General features: G+C 41.1%; 1 protein-coding gene across 1 annotated transcript in view; it reads left to right on the top strand.

The window, feature by feature from the left end:
* The window catches only part of LOC104464810 (neurexin-3), a gene marked incomplete at its 3' end in the record, with an annotated part of 92,349 nt that extends 81,195 nt beyond the window's left edge, over positions 1-11,154 (top strand). The window contains exons 7-8 of the mRNA XM_010077646.1: positions 3,279-3,482; positions 11,128-11,154. Of these exons, the coding sequence (XP_010075948.1) occupies positions 3,279-3,482; positions 11,128-11,154 (231 nt within the window). The remainder of the gene's footprint in view (positions 1-3,278; positions 3,483-11,127) is intronic.
* Positions 11,155-18,618: the final 7,464 nt, after the last annotated feature.

The following is an 18,618-nucleotide window of genomic DNA, read 5'->3' as shown; positions in this document are numbered from 1 at the left end:
CCCTGCCCCTGGCAGGGGGGTTGGAACTTGATGATCTTTAAGGTCCTTTCCAACCCAAACCATTCTATGATTCTAAGTCACCAGTACAGGTACCAAGGAGACTGAGGTCACCTAGTTGTTGCCAGATTATATTCAACCCTGAGCAGACTTGCTGTATGTGTTGCTTAGCTGTAAAATGCCTTCCTTGAGTTTTGAGGACTTGACTGTCAGGACAAGGACATAGGTTTTATTTGTGTGATGACTAATAGGCTATATGCCCCTCTGAAGGGGTATTTCTGTAGCTGAAGGGAATGGTCTGCTTTAAAGGATATGCGCCGAAAAAGCTCCCAGATAACTCCAGATGATGAAGACTTGCAAGGTGAGAATGAAATCCTCTGTAGTTTTAGAAGATGTCAAGTGCGTAGGTGGTCTGAACTGGGCCAGGCTCAGGCCAGCGCAGGGCACACACAAAACCAGACACTCATTATCTCCTGTGGTTGTGCAGAGGCCGTTTCAACTATTTCAGGCTATTTCATTTTATCTGCTTAATTGTTACAAAGATTCGTTGCTCCCTGTTTGTAGCAGACTGGACAGAGAAGGGGCAGTAATACCTGATTTAGGCTACTGTGGGATGTCAACTGAAATACCATAAAGACTCTTGTGCCGTTTTCAGCAATTCTGGATGTTCAGGTCCTTCTTACATAAATACAATAAGAACAATAATAATGGTTGGGATTTCTTGTCTAAGGACAGTAATATTCTGGCAATGGGATCAGTGGAGCTGAAGGACACAAATTAATTTTGAAGGGGAGAGACTCATTATTACCATGTTTTCCATTTGTTGTCTTCCAGTGTGTGCAGAAAAACTCATGTTTCCAAAGAAACTTACGCCTGTCACTGTGCAGAAGAAAGCAGCAGAGCTGGGGTGCTTGTGTCAGCTATTCCCGCTTGTAGTCCTGATATCCTCCAACCCCCTTCTTGAAACTATTCAGACACTAGGGCGAGCAACGCTTTCATGCAAGCCACAACTGAGCTGAAGGCATCAAAAGAGCCATTTCATGCTTGACTGCATTTTCTAATACAATCCACCGAGAGAGAGGAAAGAGAGCAAGGAGGGTTTCTATGTACGTATGCATTGCCTTTGAGTGTATGTATAATATACAGTACATTTAGTTCCAGCTTGCAGCTGTGGGTGGCAAGTAAAAGGTACAGACGTGAGGGGGAAGAGAATTGCACTTTGAAAAGAAGACACCATTCCCCCACATTGAAAAAGGAGCTTTATTTTGTTCTCTGATTCTTGGCCAAGTGAAGATGCGAGTACCCAGGGCAACTCTGACAGCTGGTACCTGGAAGGTCTATGTATGGCTGAGTGTGTGTTGTGTGTAGAGCGCTTTGTGTGTACAGGCCATGACAGTGTGTGAGGAGTGCAGCTGAGAAAACTGGTGAATAAGGATGCTGTTCACAGCCATCTTACTTTAATGGTGCTCCTAGAAAAGTTTTCTTTGTAATGAGTTTGTATGTCCTATGACCACAGAGGTCCTGCATAACAGCTATTAGTGCAGTGGGTTGCTGCACTAGCATAACTGCAGTGATCCCTACCAAATGTTTTGTAACCATATACATGTCTCCTCTATCACTTCATCAACTTGACACTTACATCCTTATTATAACCTCATTTGCGTATTTATTACCACACTGCTGTTCTGTCACTGGCTATTTGTGGAGCCAGCCATGGGTCCTTTCCAGCATGGACATACATCTGTTCCTCAGTTTCCCATTCATCTACCCTATTCTAACATCTTACATCCTCTCAGTGTCTCAGTGTTAGTACTGGCTCTGGCAAGCTTGCTTTTTCCCTCTAGAAGTTCAACTCCTGTCAGCATGAGTGGCCTGGCTGGGAAATATGGGACAAAGGGGTGAAACATAAGGGAAACATCTAGATTCCAAATACATGTTGTTGCAGTTGGTTAAATTAGATGGGAAGTTAGCTTTCTGGGGTGTGTGTGGGGTGCCTGGTGAGAATCCCAACCATTTGAGAAAACTGTAGGTAGGCTGGATGAGGCACCGGTAAGACTGCTTTACAGAGCAATCCTTCCACATCCCTAGGGAGATGAACTGGTATTGTTTTTTTTAACCTCTGGGGTTTTTATATGTAGTTTTGTGGTAGAGGTCCTACACTGAACAATCTTTACGGTTCTGCCTTCAGTAGTGGTTGGCTGTGGGGAGAAGGGATGCTCTGATTCGTACATTAATATATTTATGTAGATTTTTAAATTTTGCTGATAAAAGTGCTTTGGAGCACATTCCTGGACTGAAACAATGATTGCCATGTTGTAGTGGTTGCTGCAGTTCTATCACGAGACTAATTCCTACCCCCTTAGAGACGAATATCACATTCTGCAGGCAAGATGCTGAACAAATAGAGAATGTTAAGTACTATAGTTCCTTTTGTCGTCTGAATTTCCGATTTTCCGTGACATCCTCAGAGATGATAGAAAAATATAATTTATTTCTGTGCTGTTTTTTTCTTTTTCCTCCTTCTGGCTTCTGTTGTGCCTCCGTCTCCTGACATTTCCTGTGTTCAAATGACATTGAAACTTGCAAAACTTTCTTCATTTGCATTTCAGTGCCATTGGTTGTGTCACCAGAGCTCTAGAAACATTAGTTTATAGTAAGGAGGGGAAAAATATAAAGTCACAAAACAGCACAAATCTGATGTAGAAAAGACCTGTTAGGAAACTTGCTTCATGAAGTTTTTGTTTTTCTTTAAAGTGCTAGCAATGCAATGAAATTCTTCTTTAAGTAAGCAACAGCTCTTAAGAGTACCAGAAATAGGAACTCTGAGCCTTCAAATGGAACACTAAATGCTCTGGTAGAAGGGTTGTAGACGTTATTTAAGGTTGTCATTACAGCTAGTGCTAGGCAAGGCTGGATTAATGACGGAGATTGCATTTTCTGGAAGATGTGAAAAATGGAGGCTTTGCCACCTCATTGTCATAAAAGGGCCTTGTGCTAACACACTTGACCTTGCGGATTGTGTCTCTGTGGATACTGCTGCCTCCAGTTGTAGTGAATACCATATCTTTATGTTTGCTGCTCATACTTGCCACATAGAGTTGATGGATGCAGTGAAACAGTTGCTGTGTTTTCCCCCAGTTACATAACTTTCTGTGGCGACTGCTGTGGTTTCCATCAACACAGTGCTCTATGAAAGAAGTCAGAGTTCTTCAGGAGCAAAGATCACACAGAGGTGTAACTTGTTTTCTTTTTTTTTGTGTTTGTTTGCTGATTCCTTGCAGAGGCCTCTATTTTGAGCTATGATGGCAGCATGTACATGAAGATCATCATGCCGATGGTTATGCATACGGAAGCAGAAGATGTGTCCTTCCGTTTCATGTCCCAGCGTGCTTATGGGCTGTTGATGGCAACAACCTCACGAGACTCTGCTGACACTCTGCGCCTGGAGCTGGACGGAGGCCGTGTCAAACTTATGGTCAATTTAGGTATCGTATAAAAACCTTACAGTGACCCTTCACTATTTGGGCTTGTGATTAGTGTTTTTTTAAATAATTTTGTTTTATTTCTGTTGGTTTGATTGGATTGGATTGATTCCTAAAATAACTGCTAAGACCTTCATAATGATGTTCTCTTGCGGAGAGAAATTCTCTTCTGCATTGCTGCATGAAGATTTGCTGTCAGTTCTTCATTATGGACAGTGTTGGTTTTTAAGTCTTTAAGTTTTTAAGTTTCCTTTCTTGGTCTGGGACTGGTGAGCTCTGTGTGAGACATGCTGCTTGGTCCATCTTTTGATCAGTTACATCCCTCATTCATCCAGCATCACTCAAAACAATCAAAACCAAACATGGGAGGGAAGGAAAATGGATATGGTGATGAGCAGAAGTCCTGTGAATCTCATGCCCTTTACAGAATTTGGCAGCGTTTGATGCAACTTGGTCTATTTTACTAATTTGCTAATTATTTCTATTTTTTAATTACTATATGTTTCAGCCTTTAGGGCTTTTTGTATCTAGTAAAAAAGCCTGGATTTTTTTTTTATTGTGTCTTTATTAAAATGAGGCAACAATAATAAAAGTCCATCCCCCCATTCCAAAGTGTTGTGTTCTGTCTCCTTAGAGTTACACTTTCCTAGAAAATAATAAAAAAAGACAATTAGAAATAAGTCCAACAATAACAATAATGAAAAAAAAATTGGGAGTGAAAGTGCTATTAGATTAGCCTTAATCCGTTTTCTTGCCAGTCTTTAAGTATTGTACTGCATTACAAATGGTCTTTTTAAAGAATGTAAATATACAAGTTGAAGCCTTCTTTCACTTTTCAGTTATGCAACTTGTTGCTTTGTGTGAATCCAGAATTATAACTAAGAGGAGATTGTGAGTCAAAGAGGCAGAACTATCATGACGGTGCAAAACGTTAAACCCCTTCTAATATGTAGGATACTCTACATAAAGAAGTGTGCATGATCTTTGACAGCATGTTTCAGCTTTCAAAATTCTAAGCCCCTCTGGCTTTCACATTTGAGCTAACAGTATCAGCATCTTCAGAGCCCTGCTCTGGTGATATCAGGAGCAAATCATGTAGTGGCTTTGTTTGTATAGGGCAAAAAAGTTATACACACATACCTGTAGTAATGGTTCTTGCTTTTTAACTCCTGTCCCAGCTAGATATGATAAGTTTATCGAGGCCTTGCTGCACCGTAGATGAGCTTGAGTGGTTATTTTAGAGTTCCTCATGGAACTCATGGATGAGTTGTCCATCAGTTTTCCTCTGGAACTAGCTTGTTTGTTTAATATTGCTTCTAGTGTCGTCTTGACTTTAAAAATGCAGGTCAGACCCTAATATCTGCCTTTGAAATAAGAAAGTGAAGAGAAGAAGATGTGTTTAAACAAGTTTGCATCTCTTAAAAGCGTAGAGTCTCCATCCAAAGGGCTATAGAAGCTCTTGCTTTTTATTAAAAAAAATAAATAAATGTAGTGTTATAGAGTTCCTGTTTGGAATATATATATGCTCTGCTTAGCTTGACTGAAGAAGTGTAAAACACTATTGAATGTCTAGCTAGCATATGAGCAGTTGCTGTGCTATCTGGACTGGCCTAGAGTACGGAGGGAATAGATCAATTTCAGCTATGACAGTAACTTCTCAAGTAAGGACAAAGAGCACTGTGATGACAGCCATCTCTGCCTATACCAAGAGAAGGAAAATTTCATAGATTTGTAGGGTTTCTCTGGAGAACAGCTCAAAAGAATTGCTGCTGAGCATTCTTAGATGTGCAAAGAGAATCTTTCACAAAACTCCAGTGCGCATATATATATATATGTCTATAGTAATCTGGAAAAATTAGATTATTTTTTTTCCCCACTGTTTCCTTTCTTGGTAATTGTTGCTAGCCATTTTCTTCTCAGAGAATAAACTTAATCACTGAAAGACTGGCAGCAGCATGCTTCTCTTAGGGAAACGATGGGGCAGCTGAGTATCTGCTTAGCTCTACACTACCCCGTGTAACCCAGAGCCAGTTCTTTTACCTTGCATGCCTTATTTTCTCTCTTTGGTGAAGACAATACTTTGCAACCTGACAGGCATGTGGTAGTATTTTACTAAGTGTTGTTTCTATCACCTTTGATACTCCCACATGAAAAGTACTACAGCGTGAAAACTGTAGGGACAAAATCTGTAGATCAAACCCCGTGTTAACTTAAGGCTATTTTTGTGTTGTTGTGGGGATTGAAGCAATGTGTATGCCAGACTTGCCAGCTTTTAATCTGGAAACTTTGTAAGGTTGAATCTTCCCCCAAAAGTGACTACAGGCTGCATCAGTGGAAACCTGTCAGCATTCTCCTTCTATGCCCAACTCAACAGAAGGGTGATTTAGACTGTTGGAGCCTGGACTGAGCTTTACCCTCCCTCTTCAGATTTATAAAGCTGTCAGATATGTTCCTTGAAACAGGGCTTTCCTTCTGTCAAAACGGCAAGGTTACCTTGCTGTTGAAGAAACAGAATTTGAGGAGGAATAACTTTACCAGAGCCGTTCATTTTCAGTTGTTTACTGTAAGTCATGTCTAACTCTTTAAGGAGACGGTTCATAGCCAAAATGTCACAAACAAGAATAAGATCTTCATTATCTGACCCTGCCAAAATCCCCTTGCCAGTAAGAAACAATAATCAGCACCACCTCTGAAGACCTGAGTATGCTTGGTGCTGACTATCTGCGTGTCAGCATCCCCCCCAAGTGTCTAACCCATGACAGAAGCATGTAAACAAAGACTGTTTTGAGTGGTGAGTTAATTCTGCTTTTATGTCGTTTAATACTGTTACTAAGACCTGTCTCTTTCTTATCTTCTTTGATCTATTCCATTTGATTATTTATGATTTGTGTGATTATTAAGGTCTTTCCTATGTTGTTTTTTCTTTTCCTTTATTTTTTTTTTTGCCTTTAAATTAATTGTTCTATGTATTTGAGTTGTAAAGCTTTCCCATACCCCATCAGCCATGGTAAATCAAAAGATGGTATTCAACCCTTCAAAGGCCTGAAGCCTGCGGCCCGCACAGCAAACAGCCCTGAGAACAGAGTGTACAGAGCAGCCTGCAGGGGCTGGCATATCCCACTCACCTCCTCAGCACTCAGTGTCCAAACCAAACAAGGGATACATCCTACAGCAGGTGTGGGTGGGCACGGGCAGCTGGGTGCTTGCTGTTGAAGATGGGAGGGAAAGGAAGAGCAGTGATGAATAATTTTCTAAGGAAGAGGGGCGAGGAAGTTGTTTCAGACTTCTCCTGTGTAGGTGCCTGAGGCACTGCAATCTACACATTGACAGCACATCTCACAGTAGTTGGAGTGTTTCTCATGTGAAGATTAGAAGTCCAGATGTAATTGAGATCCCACTTCTGTTGGGAAGGACTTGAAGAAGTGGGTCTAGAGTAGAAGGAGAGAGAGAGAGAAGTTAAGCAAATCATGGCTTGGAACATGCTTGGGAATCATTTCTGATCCTAATATGATGTGCAGAAAGGGAAAGAAATGGCTGGTCCAGTAGGGAGATCCACCTTCACTTTTTTTTCCCTCCCATTGATGAGTGGGAGGATTATAGTGTCACTGACTTTTTATTAAAGAATATTTCAGTTCAGTTTCTTGCTGGCCTGGCTCATCATCAGGGCACTGGTGACTAGAATAAATAGTGCCCGCCTCCTGTTAATCTGAGTCAGTTCTCTTGTAAGGAACTGTAATCGTTTCTTTCTCTTGTCTTTTCCTAAGATATCTCCTCAGGGGGTGAAAGACATCTTTGCCCTCCAAAATGCAAAGTTTCTTTTGTCATTTCTATATACAAATGGAGCAGACACACTTTCTGTTTTTCTTTTTTAAACATGTATGAACTTTCATGCCACATTTCCTTTTGTGTGAACCATACACTCAGACCCACAAGTGTATGCCTGTTCACAGTTTCTCATTAATAAATTTATTTTCTATAAACAGTACACACAAGGGCCCTTGATTACTTTTTTTAATTGTCATAGGCAAAAATATTTGTCCGCTGCTAGTTACAGGTGAGTGCACAGTCTGACTGCATGCAAGTAGGAGTGAGGCAAGGAGCCACACTACAACATGGGGTAAGAGTGTGCACAGGACCTCATCTGGTTTCCCCACAGGAAATAACCTAGACCTAACTTAGAAGCAGTGAGGCCCCTATTATCTTTCTTTTCCTAGTCTTGACGTAAAGTACTCTTCCATAACCACATGTGGATTCTCATCAAAAGGAATAAATACTTTGTCCTCACACAGCAAAAGAGACTTTCCTGATTCAAGGGAAAAACAGCCTGGGGTCTTAGCAATGTCAAAAAACTGTCACTATTTTCAGGCACAAAGGTACAAATGGTAAGAAACACAGGCCTAATTCACAGGGACTTCTGTATGCTGCTAAAGATATCTCCATTCAAACAATGAATCCCTAGTGTAAGCTAATTACAGTGAAACTATTTAACCTCTTCCAAGGAGATGGTCTTTGGCCCGTTTTCCAGGTGATGTGCTCTGAAAAACCTTTCATCTGAGCACTAAGGAAGCAGCTTCTGATTTACATTAGGAATAATAATGAAAGTAAGTAGCTGTAGAAGGTCTTCTCAGCTCATCCTACTCCCCACGAAGTTACAGACTGTTACCACTTTACAGCTGTCATCCATAGTACTCATCCAATTGCTGAACTGGCAAGTGACTGGATTTACAGCTGTTTAGGCATACTCATCTTCAAAACCTAAAGTAAGGTGAAACCTCTTTTGAGTCAGGAATGCACGCATACCTAAATAAAGCAAATCCCATCAGTAGAAGCCAAAACAGTACTGAGAGCCCCAGATGATGATTGCCAGAAGTCTTATTGCCCTGTTACTGAGCAGGAGAAATCCTAAGCAGTTTTTAAAATTATTTCTTAGTTCCCCAATTCCTGCTGTTTTGAGCACAAAGACAAAGCTAAATCTGCATCTTACTGTCAGGGAGCATATCCTCTGCTTTGGATTTGTAGTGTTATACTAGTTTAGAGGAAAATAGGTGTTTTCTTCCTTCTAAAACGGAAGTAAGAGGGAGAAAACAGCTCCCTGTATTAATGTTTGGAAAATTTTTTGTTTGCTTTGGACAAGGCTCAGAATTAAGGAAAAGAACAAAAAGCCTGTGCTTGTTCTTTGAAGGTAGTGTGGAGAGTGTGGTGGTGGTGCTGGTGTAGCAGCGCAGACAGATGCACTGGCTTAGCTGCCAAGCGGAATCCCCACTGACCCAGCTGGACCAAGGCTGGTTCAGGAGCTGGTTCTTCTGGAGCGCACTAGGGCGTTTCTGCCAGGCATACCATTTGCATGGCACTGCAGAACCTTTGTGCTCGCAGAGTCTGGAGATCTAGTAGTGCCATGGTAGTTGTCAGGGCAACGCCCTCAGTGGCCTGGACTCTCATTGTCCTTTGAAACAAAAATCTAGCAGCCAGGATAAGGGATACACTGGTTTTCAGTCTGAAACCTCAATCCCTTTACCTGGAGCAGCCAATGACTCAGCTTGGGGGTTAGCCCTGGGACATGCAGTTATTTTGGTATCACTGCAAAAAAATTAAAAATGCAAAACCACTGCAAACATCAATAACACAACAATGGTTTTAGTTTCTAACTTTCAGGAACGTTTCTGCGACCAGCCATGTTTCCCTTTCCAGCACCCTTACTGTTTAGCCTGTAAGAAATTCCCCTGTTGTTCCAGCTGTAACAACTCTCTTGATCTCATGTGCAGTGAGACTTGGGAGTCCCTCTCACTCTCCCTCAGGTCATAGAGGGACATTCCCCAGCATGTATTTCAGAGCTCCCCTTACCTCACCCAACTCCTATAAGGGATATAGCCACCACTGTATGGTGATTGTACCGATTGCTCCAGGGCTGTTTGCTCCCACTTTTCTGTTGCGGTTGACGACACATGACAAACCTAATCGCACAAAACCAAACCCAGATTTTCTCAAGAGAAGTTCTGCTTGAAAACAGACTCTCTCTGGCTATGCTGCTCCTGATTGGTGTGTCCCTGCTCATTACAGCTCTTTCTCCTCTTTCATTTTTCAGAACTGCATTTAGTTTCAGCTGCTGAAATAATTTTCCTACATCTGTCCAAGTAAACACAAAATGGGTCCAGTTGAGCAGCAAACTACATTGTATTTCTCTGCCATTCTGTGTAGTGTCTCTTGCTGGGCCATATCTCTGTAATAGATATGATTGTCCCTGATGGTCAAAGCTTTAGGTGTCCAGACAGCCAGACAGGATGTCCAGTAACACAGTGCTATTATTCCTGGCCTTGATTTCCTGAGAGAAGGTCAGCATGGCCCAAGATATGTAACAGCAGTAAAATTATAGCTCTTGCCCATGTCGGACACCACAGTAATGGATTTTCTCAAGGCTGTAAGTAGGCATTTATAAATGTAAGATCCTTTTATGTGTTGTATCCTGAGATATGCTGAGCATTAGTGTGTTAAATGAGAGAAGTGATGCTCAGAAGCCCTCTAGCTCAGGCTCCCCTACCTCAGCTTCTTTTCCTTGTGCAGACTCCGCATTTACCATTTATTAGATTCCACAAGCATAACACTTCTTTCCATGTACCCCTCTTCATCCCTCCCTTGCCTGTAGCCTCTGAAAGAAGCAGGGCCAGCAAAGGTTCCCAGGTCTGCCACTTCACTGCCCATTTCATCTTCTCCCTGAACGTTAGGAGCATTCCATTCAGTCTTAGCGTTCAGGCAGCAAGGTGAGATTGGGCTCTGAGGAACTGGCAGGGCTGGGGACCTTTGAAAGAAATCCCCATACCCCCTGCCAAATAATAATAAAAAAATCCCAACCTCCAGAACTAGCTGAAATCTGGGCTGGGCGTTCGTGCGGTTAGCTGTTTGCAAGTGGCCATTTTATGATACACACTGGGCATTATATTAACCCTTTCCTCACCTGAATGGACAGTGTCAAATGTGTCTGTGCACATATTAAAAAGTGTTCTGGGCTGGCACTGGGGAAATTAGAAGAGGGTCTGTCTTTGGGAGAGATGGAAAGGGTTAAATATTGCACCAACAAATCTCATAGGCTGATTTTACAGGTATTCAGTGTTGGACAGATGGTGTATTTATGCAATAACAATACAAAATAGTTCAAAAGAAATCAAGTGTAAAGGTTGACTTTGAGCTTCAAGCTTAGAGAAATTGCTAAAGGTCTTTAAAAAGCAAAATGGCACTGGAGTATGACTTGCATTTTGAGGGAGATTTTTTTGTGCCTTAATTGTCAATTTTTTAGTTGTAATTCATATCCGTTCATGGTCTAGAATAGAAGATACTTTTTAGATATAGGTTTCTATAAAAATAAAATAGCTTTGTGTGTCAATATGTGGATATATATGTATATTGGTATATCTCTCTATACATATGTGTATATATATGCGTGCATATATATATATTTATGTAACAGGTATTTATGAAGAATATACTGTACATATACACCCACTCCTGAACTTGTACAGACTGTATATAAGTATAAAATGGCCACATCTCTTTGCGTGTGTCTGTCCCCGGAAGGGTGGACTGATTGTTTTTGGATGTCTGCAGCTGTTACCTTGAAGGATGCAATTTCATCTTTCATTTATTTTTCCCCATCTAGACTGTATCAGGATAAACTGTAACGCCAGTAAGTTTTCCCTCAAGTTTCATTTTGTTCTCTTTCTATATATATTAAAATAACTTTATTTTCTTTGCTGTTTTATAAGCTGTTTTTCTTTTCTTTTTTTTTTTTCTTTCTTTTGAAAAAAATCTTCAGAAATTGAAGGGTTGGGTGGGATATGAAGCTGCAGGGGAGAAGGGAAGACCTTATGGTGATTGTATGTGAAAATGTTGTGTTAGGTTTCTCTAGGGAGGAGATGAACTGTTATTTCATAGCTCTGCAGAACAGCACCTGAGGAACCTGATGAGCTGATGTTATATTTTACTGGTAACCTGTTGTCTTTATGAAAACTTTTAAAGAACCACATAAGAATAACAACAGGTAGTGTATGCACTTCTCCACTACAAAAAAAAAAGGCATGAATATTTAAAAAATAAAATTAAACAAAAAGAACACCTCAAACTCTCACTTTATTTCAGAATGGTGGCAACTTAACCTGATATTTATTCAAAGTAATTTTTATTTGGATATAGAAAAAGGAAAAAATGGATTTTAGATTTTGCGTATATTATCAGATTTATGTGATAACATTTTATATAGCATTTTCCACTCTTAGGTTTCAGTAATAATTTATGACTGAATCTTTGAGTCATCGAAGTTCTCTCTCAGCCTGTAAAAGTAGGGAAGAAGGCTTATAAAATCTCTGTGAAAAAATAATAGTGAAAGATCATATCCAATTCTAGACTGACTGAGCAAACAAAATCTTTTGTGTTTTACTTCAAAGAGTTGGTCAAAGTTGATGTAGACGTCAGAGTAAAAGCATTTCCCAATGAATGGAGCTGTTTAGATCTCAAGTGTGCTTTGAAGCTTGTCTTACTTTAAACCAGATTCCTTGCTAACTGTCAGATTCTCTGTGTTAGACTTTATGTGGGAAGATTTGTGGAAGGCTAAACATCACTTTGGAAATGCTATAAGGGAATTAAAGGCAAAGATGGTCCATGTGTTTTCTAGAGACTGTGGCCTTTTTGCTCAGCAGAGAGCCTCATCCAAGCTAGCAGTGTGTTTAGCCCCAAGAGCAAGCATAAAGCTTTCAAGTCACAGAGTCCGTTGTGGCAGCACTGAGAGAATCTTGTTGTAAAGCAGTTTATTAGCAGCTTTTCCACGGTTTTGGACTAAGAGTAGGTTTGTAGTGTTAGACAGCAGTTGTTTGGGTTTTTTCCCTATGTACAATATTTGGGAAATCTAAAAGGTTATCTGTGGTTGCGGATAGAAAAAAAAAAAAAAAACCAACATATAAGCAAATAATAGATCTGTTTTCCCTCCTGGTCACTGCCAGCTTAGTGAGATCTTACTTTGCAGGGAAGTGGAAGCAATTAGTTTCTTGGTCTTGGGAGGTGGTCCCTGGGAGCATGTAATCAGAAACAAGCCAAAGCATTGGCTGATGTGATTATTCCAGCTGTGAGGCCTGATATGCTGTAGGATCTTCATCATGAGTTCACAACATTGAGAGCTGCAGCCTTCTTCAGCCCTGTTGCATGACTATATGGGGTTAGTCCTGTGTGACTCAAAGCTCAACAGCTCTTGTTGAATTGCTTTTGCTCTTCAAAGTTTTAACACTGTTTAAAGATAGAGTAATAGGAACAAGTGTCTTCAATCTCTGCTAATTGAGATTACCAGTTTTTACCCAGCAACACTGAGGACATTTGCATAAAAATAGGATCTCTTGCTTCCTAAGAGTTCATATGCTCTTGCTCCTTAGCCACCTGTAACTCTGTCTAAACACTTGCACCATAGTTCTTGTTGGTGCATGTCATTTTAGCATCCATATCAGTTCCTCTGGTACTGGAGAACAATTTGGTGTTGTCATCAACTTCAACTTCAGATGACAGCTGGCTGCTAAAGGCTTATATCTGTAGAAGACTATCTTCAGGTGGGACATCAGCTTTAGTAGCAAGGAGCAATGGTCTGGTTTTCATGCAAATTAAAATCTAGAAGTACTTGGGAGAAAAATTCAAAAAAGAAAAAGAAGGAAAAGATAATATTATGATCAGAGCAGTGAGAAGACACTCTGAATCCAGTGCTTTTGTTAGTTTCCCCATAAGCATCAAAACATCTTGAAACATTTTGCTTCCATGCATTTTTAATAGTTGACTCTGTTGCATTTTTAAATAGTCTTCCTCTGAAGGTTTGTAGTTATTTATTTCTTTTAAAACACTTCGAAGTTTCCTAATTTACCTTTTATGATACTTTGCTGAAAATGAACAATCCCACTCCTAGAATGACTCTGGTCATCTGTCCTGCCTTCTAGAATGGAACCTGCTGGGAACTGATGATGAAAAACTGTATCCTCTTGCATGAATAAAATACAGTTAGGCAAGAGCAAACCAAATATCACTGTAACCAGGCACACTGAAATTTACTTGTGCAGAGGGAGTTATTCACATACAGATGGGTCTGCCAGGGTCTGCTGAAATTAAGTGTTTTAAAGTAACTTGACAAATGGGATTCCCAATCAGTTGAAGAGTTTCAGGTCAAGCAGTCACCATTGCTAACTGAATGTAAGGGACCTGGTGCATGGTTTTAAAGGTAAACAGAGCTGTGGTTTTAGGGTCTCATGGAACATGCAGGTTAAAGAGCCTGCCACAGCAAGCAGTGAAGCTCATGCTATTTGGGAGGAGTCTAGTATATTGTCCCAGCTAAGCTTATAGTTTTCAACATACTTGCTCTTAATTTTCATTGAAAGGATTGAGGGTTGTGTGTTTGCATATCTTTGGGATGTCATATATATGAAGCAAAATACTGTTTTCCATCGTGTAATTTCTTCTTACCCTTTCTCTGTTTCTCATCACTGTTATATCTCACAGTTCTGAAATGGAAGACTGACATCATTTCCCAGAACAAGAACTCTTTTTTTTTTACTTTCTCTGTATTTATTTTAATATTAATCTTATTCTCTCCTTTCCCTCTTGAAGATACCTAAACTGATCTTATATGTCTCTGCACACTGACAGTCTGAATTTAGAAGTACCGAACAGTGCTGTTGCTTACATAGATGTAACTAGCTAGTAACTCTCTTTTCCCCCGAGTTTAAAATCAGCACAACCAAAAGCAGGATCAGGATCCCAAAAATACACTGTGTGAAGGTGCATTGAACAATTTCTCAACATAACAGATGGCACAATTTTGTTGGGTGGATTTATGGGGAGAATAGGTATAGTCTAAATATCCTTATATTTTTGTGTAAATGTATTTTCAGTTTTAAAATAGGATTTCCTAAAGAAGAGTAGCTCTTTAGTCCATCTCCTGTAAACTGTTTCTTGAAATACATAGTTCACTTTAAAGAAGGTTAAAGTTGTTGCAATAGTTTTATAGTTTGTGTCATAATATCTGGTGCTCTGGTTTTTCTTAATTTTTTCAATGGTCCTTAACTTCCATATTCCCTTGTCAGTGACCCCACTTCATATCAGTCCAGATGGGGATAGTTTTCAGCTTTCTACTCAATGTTAACTGTGGAGGACAGGGCTGTGTATGCTACAGATTTACTAGCTTTTGGAGGTGTCTTCGCTTTGTGTTCTTTCTAGGATACTGCTTGTATTATTTTTCCTGGTCCAGTTCTCTCTCCTTCTCCCAGACATTTTACATGGTGTCAGTGGACACAGTCACATAGTTTGATATTACCTTTATGGGAAGTTTGATCTTCCGAAAATAGTTGCCTTTGGGAGAGTGAATACGTCTGTCTTCTCACTTGTCGTTTCGTAATGAGGCCTTTTCTCCTCGCTAAAGTATGCCAGACAAGCTCTTAACTATTTTCATGTGACTCTTGAAGCCTCGGCAAATCCTGATCCTCTTCTTTTACCTGTTGCTAAAAGCACAAATGGAAGAGGGTGAAAAAACACAGTCCAGTCACTACTAGTTGATCCTATGTTTCTATGAGGCCCCATGGTTAACATGTTGTTTCAGATCCGGTTAATTTTGGACTGGTGTTTGACAGCAGAAGACAGCTAGAATATGAGATTCCCATGCTTACTGTATTTAGGGCCTTAATTCAATGCAGTGTTAATGTTTTGTTATACTAAGTGCCACTGTGACAAGATAAAATATGAACCAATGATGTGTAACTCTCTGGGAGAGGTTTAAAGTTTTCTTTTTTCCGTACCATCATAAGTAAATAGGAAGCCGTGCTAACTCTAATCTAATAGAAGTGTTATAAAACCAAGTGCACTTATCTAATTCCTAGTGATGTTGCTGTCATTTTAATAAAAGCTTAATAGTACTTTAACATGAAAACATTATTTGGAAAGTGAAGAGGTGTGATTAAACATACACATCATGTTTGTGACTCTAGTTACTCCTAACACCGTTTAAACATAATCAGGAAGAAATGAATGCTTATGCAGCCTGAAAAACGATGAGTTATTAGTATGCCATATTGTAGTGGTGAGAGAAGAGCTGGTGTCTGTAGCCTCTGTGTAGCCTCGCTGAGAATAGTCTCACCTTTGAGCAGTCCCAGGCTCAGGGTGCTGCTCTGGCCTTATGCTGCTGCTGCACTGCAGCACAGAAGAAAGGAAGTGAGGAAATCTGTCTGGAAGACTTTCCCTTCAAGCAGGTGATGAAACAGCAGTCTTCTCAGGTATTTCGTCAGATGGTAAATGAAAAATTCTGTTAGAGGAAAACCTACCATGCTGGATCCAACAGCCCGAGAAAGGTGAGGCTGCTACTTCTCCCTGTTACTAGGTTCAACCAGTAGTGAGGTTGAAGATGTTTTCCTGGCAGGTATACACACATACACACATAAGGCACATATTCTCTACATATATAAGTGTGTACATGGCTGGCCACACAGATCACACACAGACAGGCACTCAGGGCATGCACACAAACATAGACAGCAGCAGTAGCCTCATTCTGTTCTCCTCTCTGACTGGACAGGATGGAAGTCCACTAGTGAGAATGTGAATATATAAATACATATATGTACAAGGTGAATCTCTCCAGCAGATGGGCTCAGATGCTCAGTCTGCCCAATAGCTAGCCCCTGGATCACAGTCTCCTCAGTGGCTGACATAACAGCCCCAGAGGCTGCAGCCCTACTCCAGTTGCTGGTGCAGGCCATCACACACACACTTGCTCAGGACTTCCCAGGTCACAGTAGCTGATCCCCCTGTGCTTTTGCCCCTAGACATACACAGGTGCTTTCACACCCAGAGCTGGCCCTTAGAGCCCCGGTCACCCCATTCCTCCCAGACCTCTTCATCTATCCACTGGCTAGTCCAGCTTGTTCTTTCTTTGTGATGACATACCTGTGCTCACTCTAGTTTCTGGCAGCCTGGATGTATGGGCCCTCTGACCCATGGTCTGACTCCACTTGCTGCACTCACACCCCATACACTGTCACACACACAGAACAGAGAGCCCTCACCCAGGAAACAGTTAGAAAAGAACTTAAGAAGAAAATGGGACACACTGTGCTAATCAGGTGTGGGGCAGAGACAGACAAGCATACTGACCAGCCAACTGTTTACGCTTTTTATCCCCTTGCTCCTCTATTTTATACCATTCTTATTCCTTTCAAAATTGCCTTGACCACTCCCTTCTCCTGCCTTCGGTTTGTCCCCCAAAACATCCCATAGTAAGTCTGTGTCATCCCAGACTGTTTTCCCCCTGCATCTCATATCATAGAATCAAAGAGTGGGTTGGGTTGGAAGGGACCTTAGAGATCATCAAGTTCCAAACCCCCTGCCATGGGCAGGGACACCTCCCACTAGACCAGGTTGCTCAAAGCCTCATCCAGCCTGGCCTTGAATACCTCCAGGGATGGGGCATCCACAACTTCTCTGGGCAACCTGTTCTAGTGTCTCACAACCCTCATAGTAAAGAATTTCTTCCTAGTATCTAGTCTAAATCTGCCCTCTTCCAGTTTAAATCCGTTACTCCTCATCCTGTCACTACATGCCCTTGTAAAAAGCCCCTCCCCGTGTGTCCTACCATAGGTTAGCAACACCATTAGTCTCAAAAGTGATCCCAAGACCTGCTCCCGATGATTATGGTGATGAGTTTTGTGCTTGGATATGGGGGCTGATGGCTGTGTTGGGACAGCCCTGGTGTGGCCCAGACAAGGTATTTGTTCCTTGGGAGTCATTAATTTGGATTCCCCATCTTCCATTGTGCCCCTGTGCTCCTCTGGGCTTATGCAGATAGGCCTTTGATGGACTGATGGCTCCTTTGATAGGCTTGGATGTACCCCAACAGGGTATTATTTGGGTTCTCCCTCCTGCTGTTCTCTCCCTGAGTTCCTTTGTAGGGCTACAGATGAGCTTTATCACATAACCAAACAAATTCCTCTTCCCTGTGGCAGCTACTACCAAGTATTTTATCTCAGACTTGCTTGATTTAATTACACCCCAAGTCCCCAGTGGGAAAAAAAAAAAACCTCTTGACTTAAGCTCTCGACTCAGAGATTGTTTGGTACACCTACAAGGTGAAATAATGCTCTTGAATTTGTTTTAAAAAGGTAGTGACAATGCCCATGCAGTTACTAGTTGCAATGGAGAGAACAAGACTCTTTGGGGCTAGGTTCCTCATGGACATCTTACATCTAGGCGAGAGGCAAAAGGTGAAGAACATAGGGGAAGCTGCTCTGCTTTGCTGCTGTCTAGACAATGTCTTCTGTAGATTAGGTTCTGTAATTAGTTGCCAGAACATCCACTTTGTTCTTTTATTCAAAGAAAATCGGCACAAAACCGGAAAATTATGCTTTAGGATCTAGGAGGAAGCGAGTATTTTACGTGATTAATTTTGTCTGAGAAGAACCCAGAGAGAGCATCCTTAATAAGACTTTGAATAGTTAAAAAGAAAAAGGAAAGCAAACACTAATCAGCACAAGCACTGCTTGCAATCCTGGGTGCTACCTTATCAGTAACTTAAAGCCAAACCAGTGAGCCTTAAGGCTCAGCTGATACTGGATAAGGAGTGACCAGTAAAGAGGCTCCAGTGATTTGCATTATCGGGTGCAGAACACTGGGTGTAATGAGCAACAGCTTTTCACAGTATCTTTAATCCTTTTCATGCAGACATTGCCATGAAGATTAAGGTTTTGCTGAAGTATAATTAATTAATTCGTGCAATCCTAAACTGCAGTTTGCGATATCACAAGGTCGCTGCACCCCAGAATATTTCAGGGACTGTAAATCTGGGCTACAAATGCAAATCCATGTTTTCCAGACTTCAGCTAGCCCCAGCTCTTAGCTGCAGTTAGCCTTCATCTTCCAGCTAATACTGTCGCACCCTTTGAAAAATCTCTAGTCTGATGCTTTGGTTCTATAGCTCAGGGAGAGACTTCAGCAGGTCTTCTAAGGTCATTGGTTTGAAAAGACGGTACTGTTGAGAGCAGAGCTTGGCAGAATGCTTTCTGTGTTATTTTTAACAAAATTGCTGTGGTGAGACCTAACGGGAAAGAAAACTAACCTTGGAAACTCAGCAGTCATCTGCCAG

Source organism: Pterocles gutturalis, unplaced genomic scaffold, assembly GCF_000699245.1.
Source record: "Pterocles gutturalis isolate BGI_N339 unplaced genomic scaffold, ASM69924v1 scaffold3623, whole genome shotgun sequence".
In the NCBI taxonomy this organism is placed as follows: domain Eukaryota; kingdom Metazoa; phylum Chordata; class Aves; order Pterocliformes; family Pteroclidae; genus Pterocles; species Pterocles gutturalis.
This window is presented reverse-complemented; position numbering and strand designations above follow the sequence as displayed.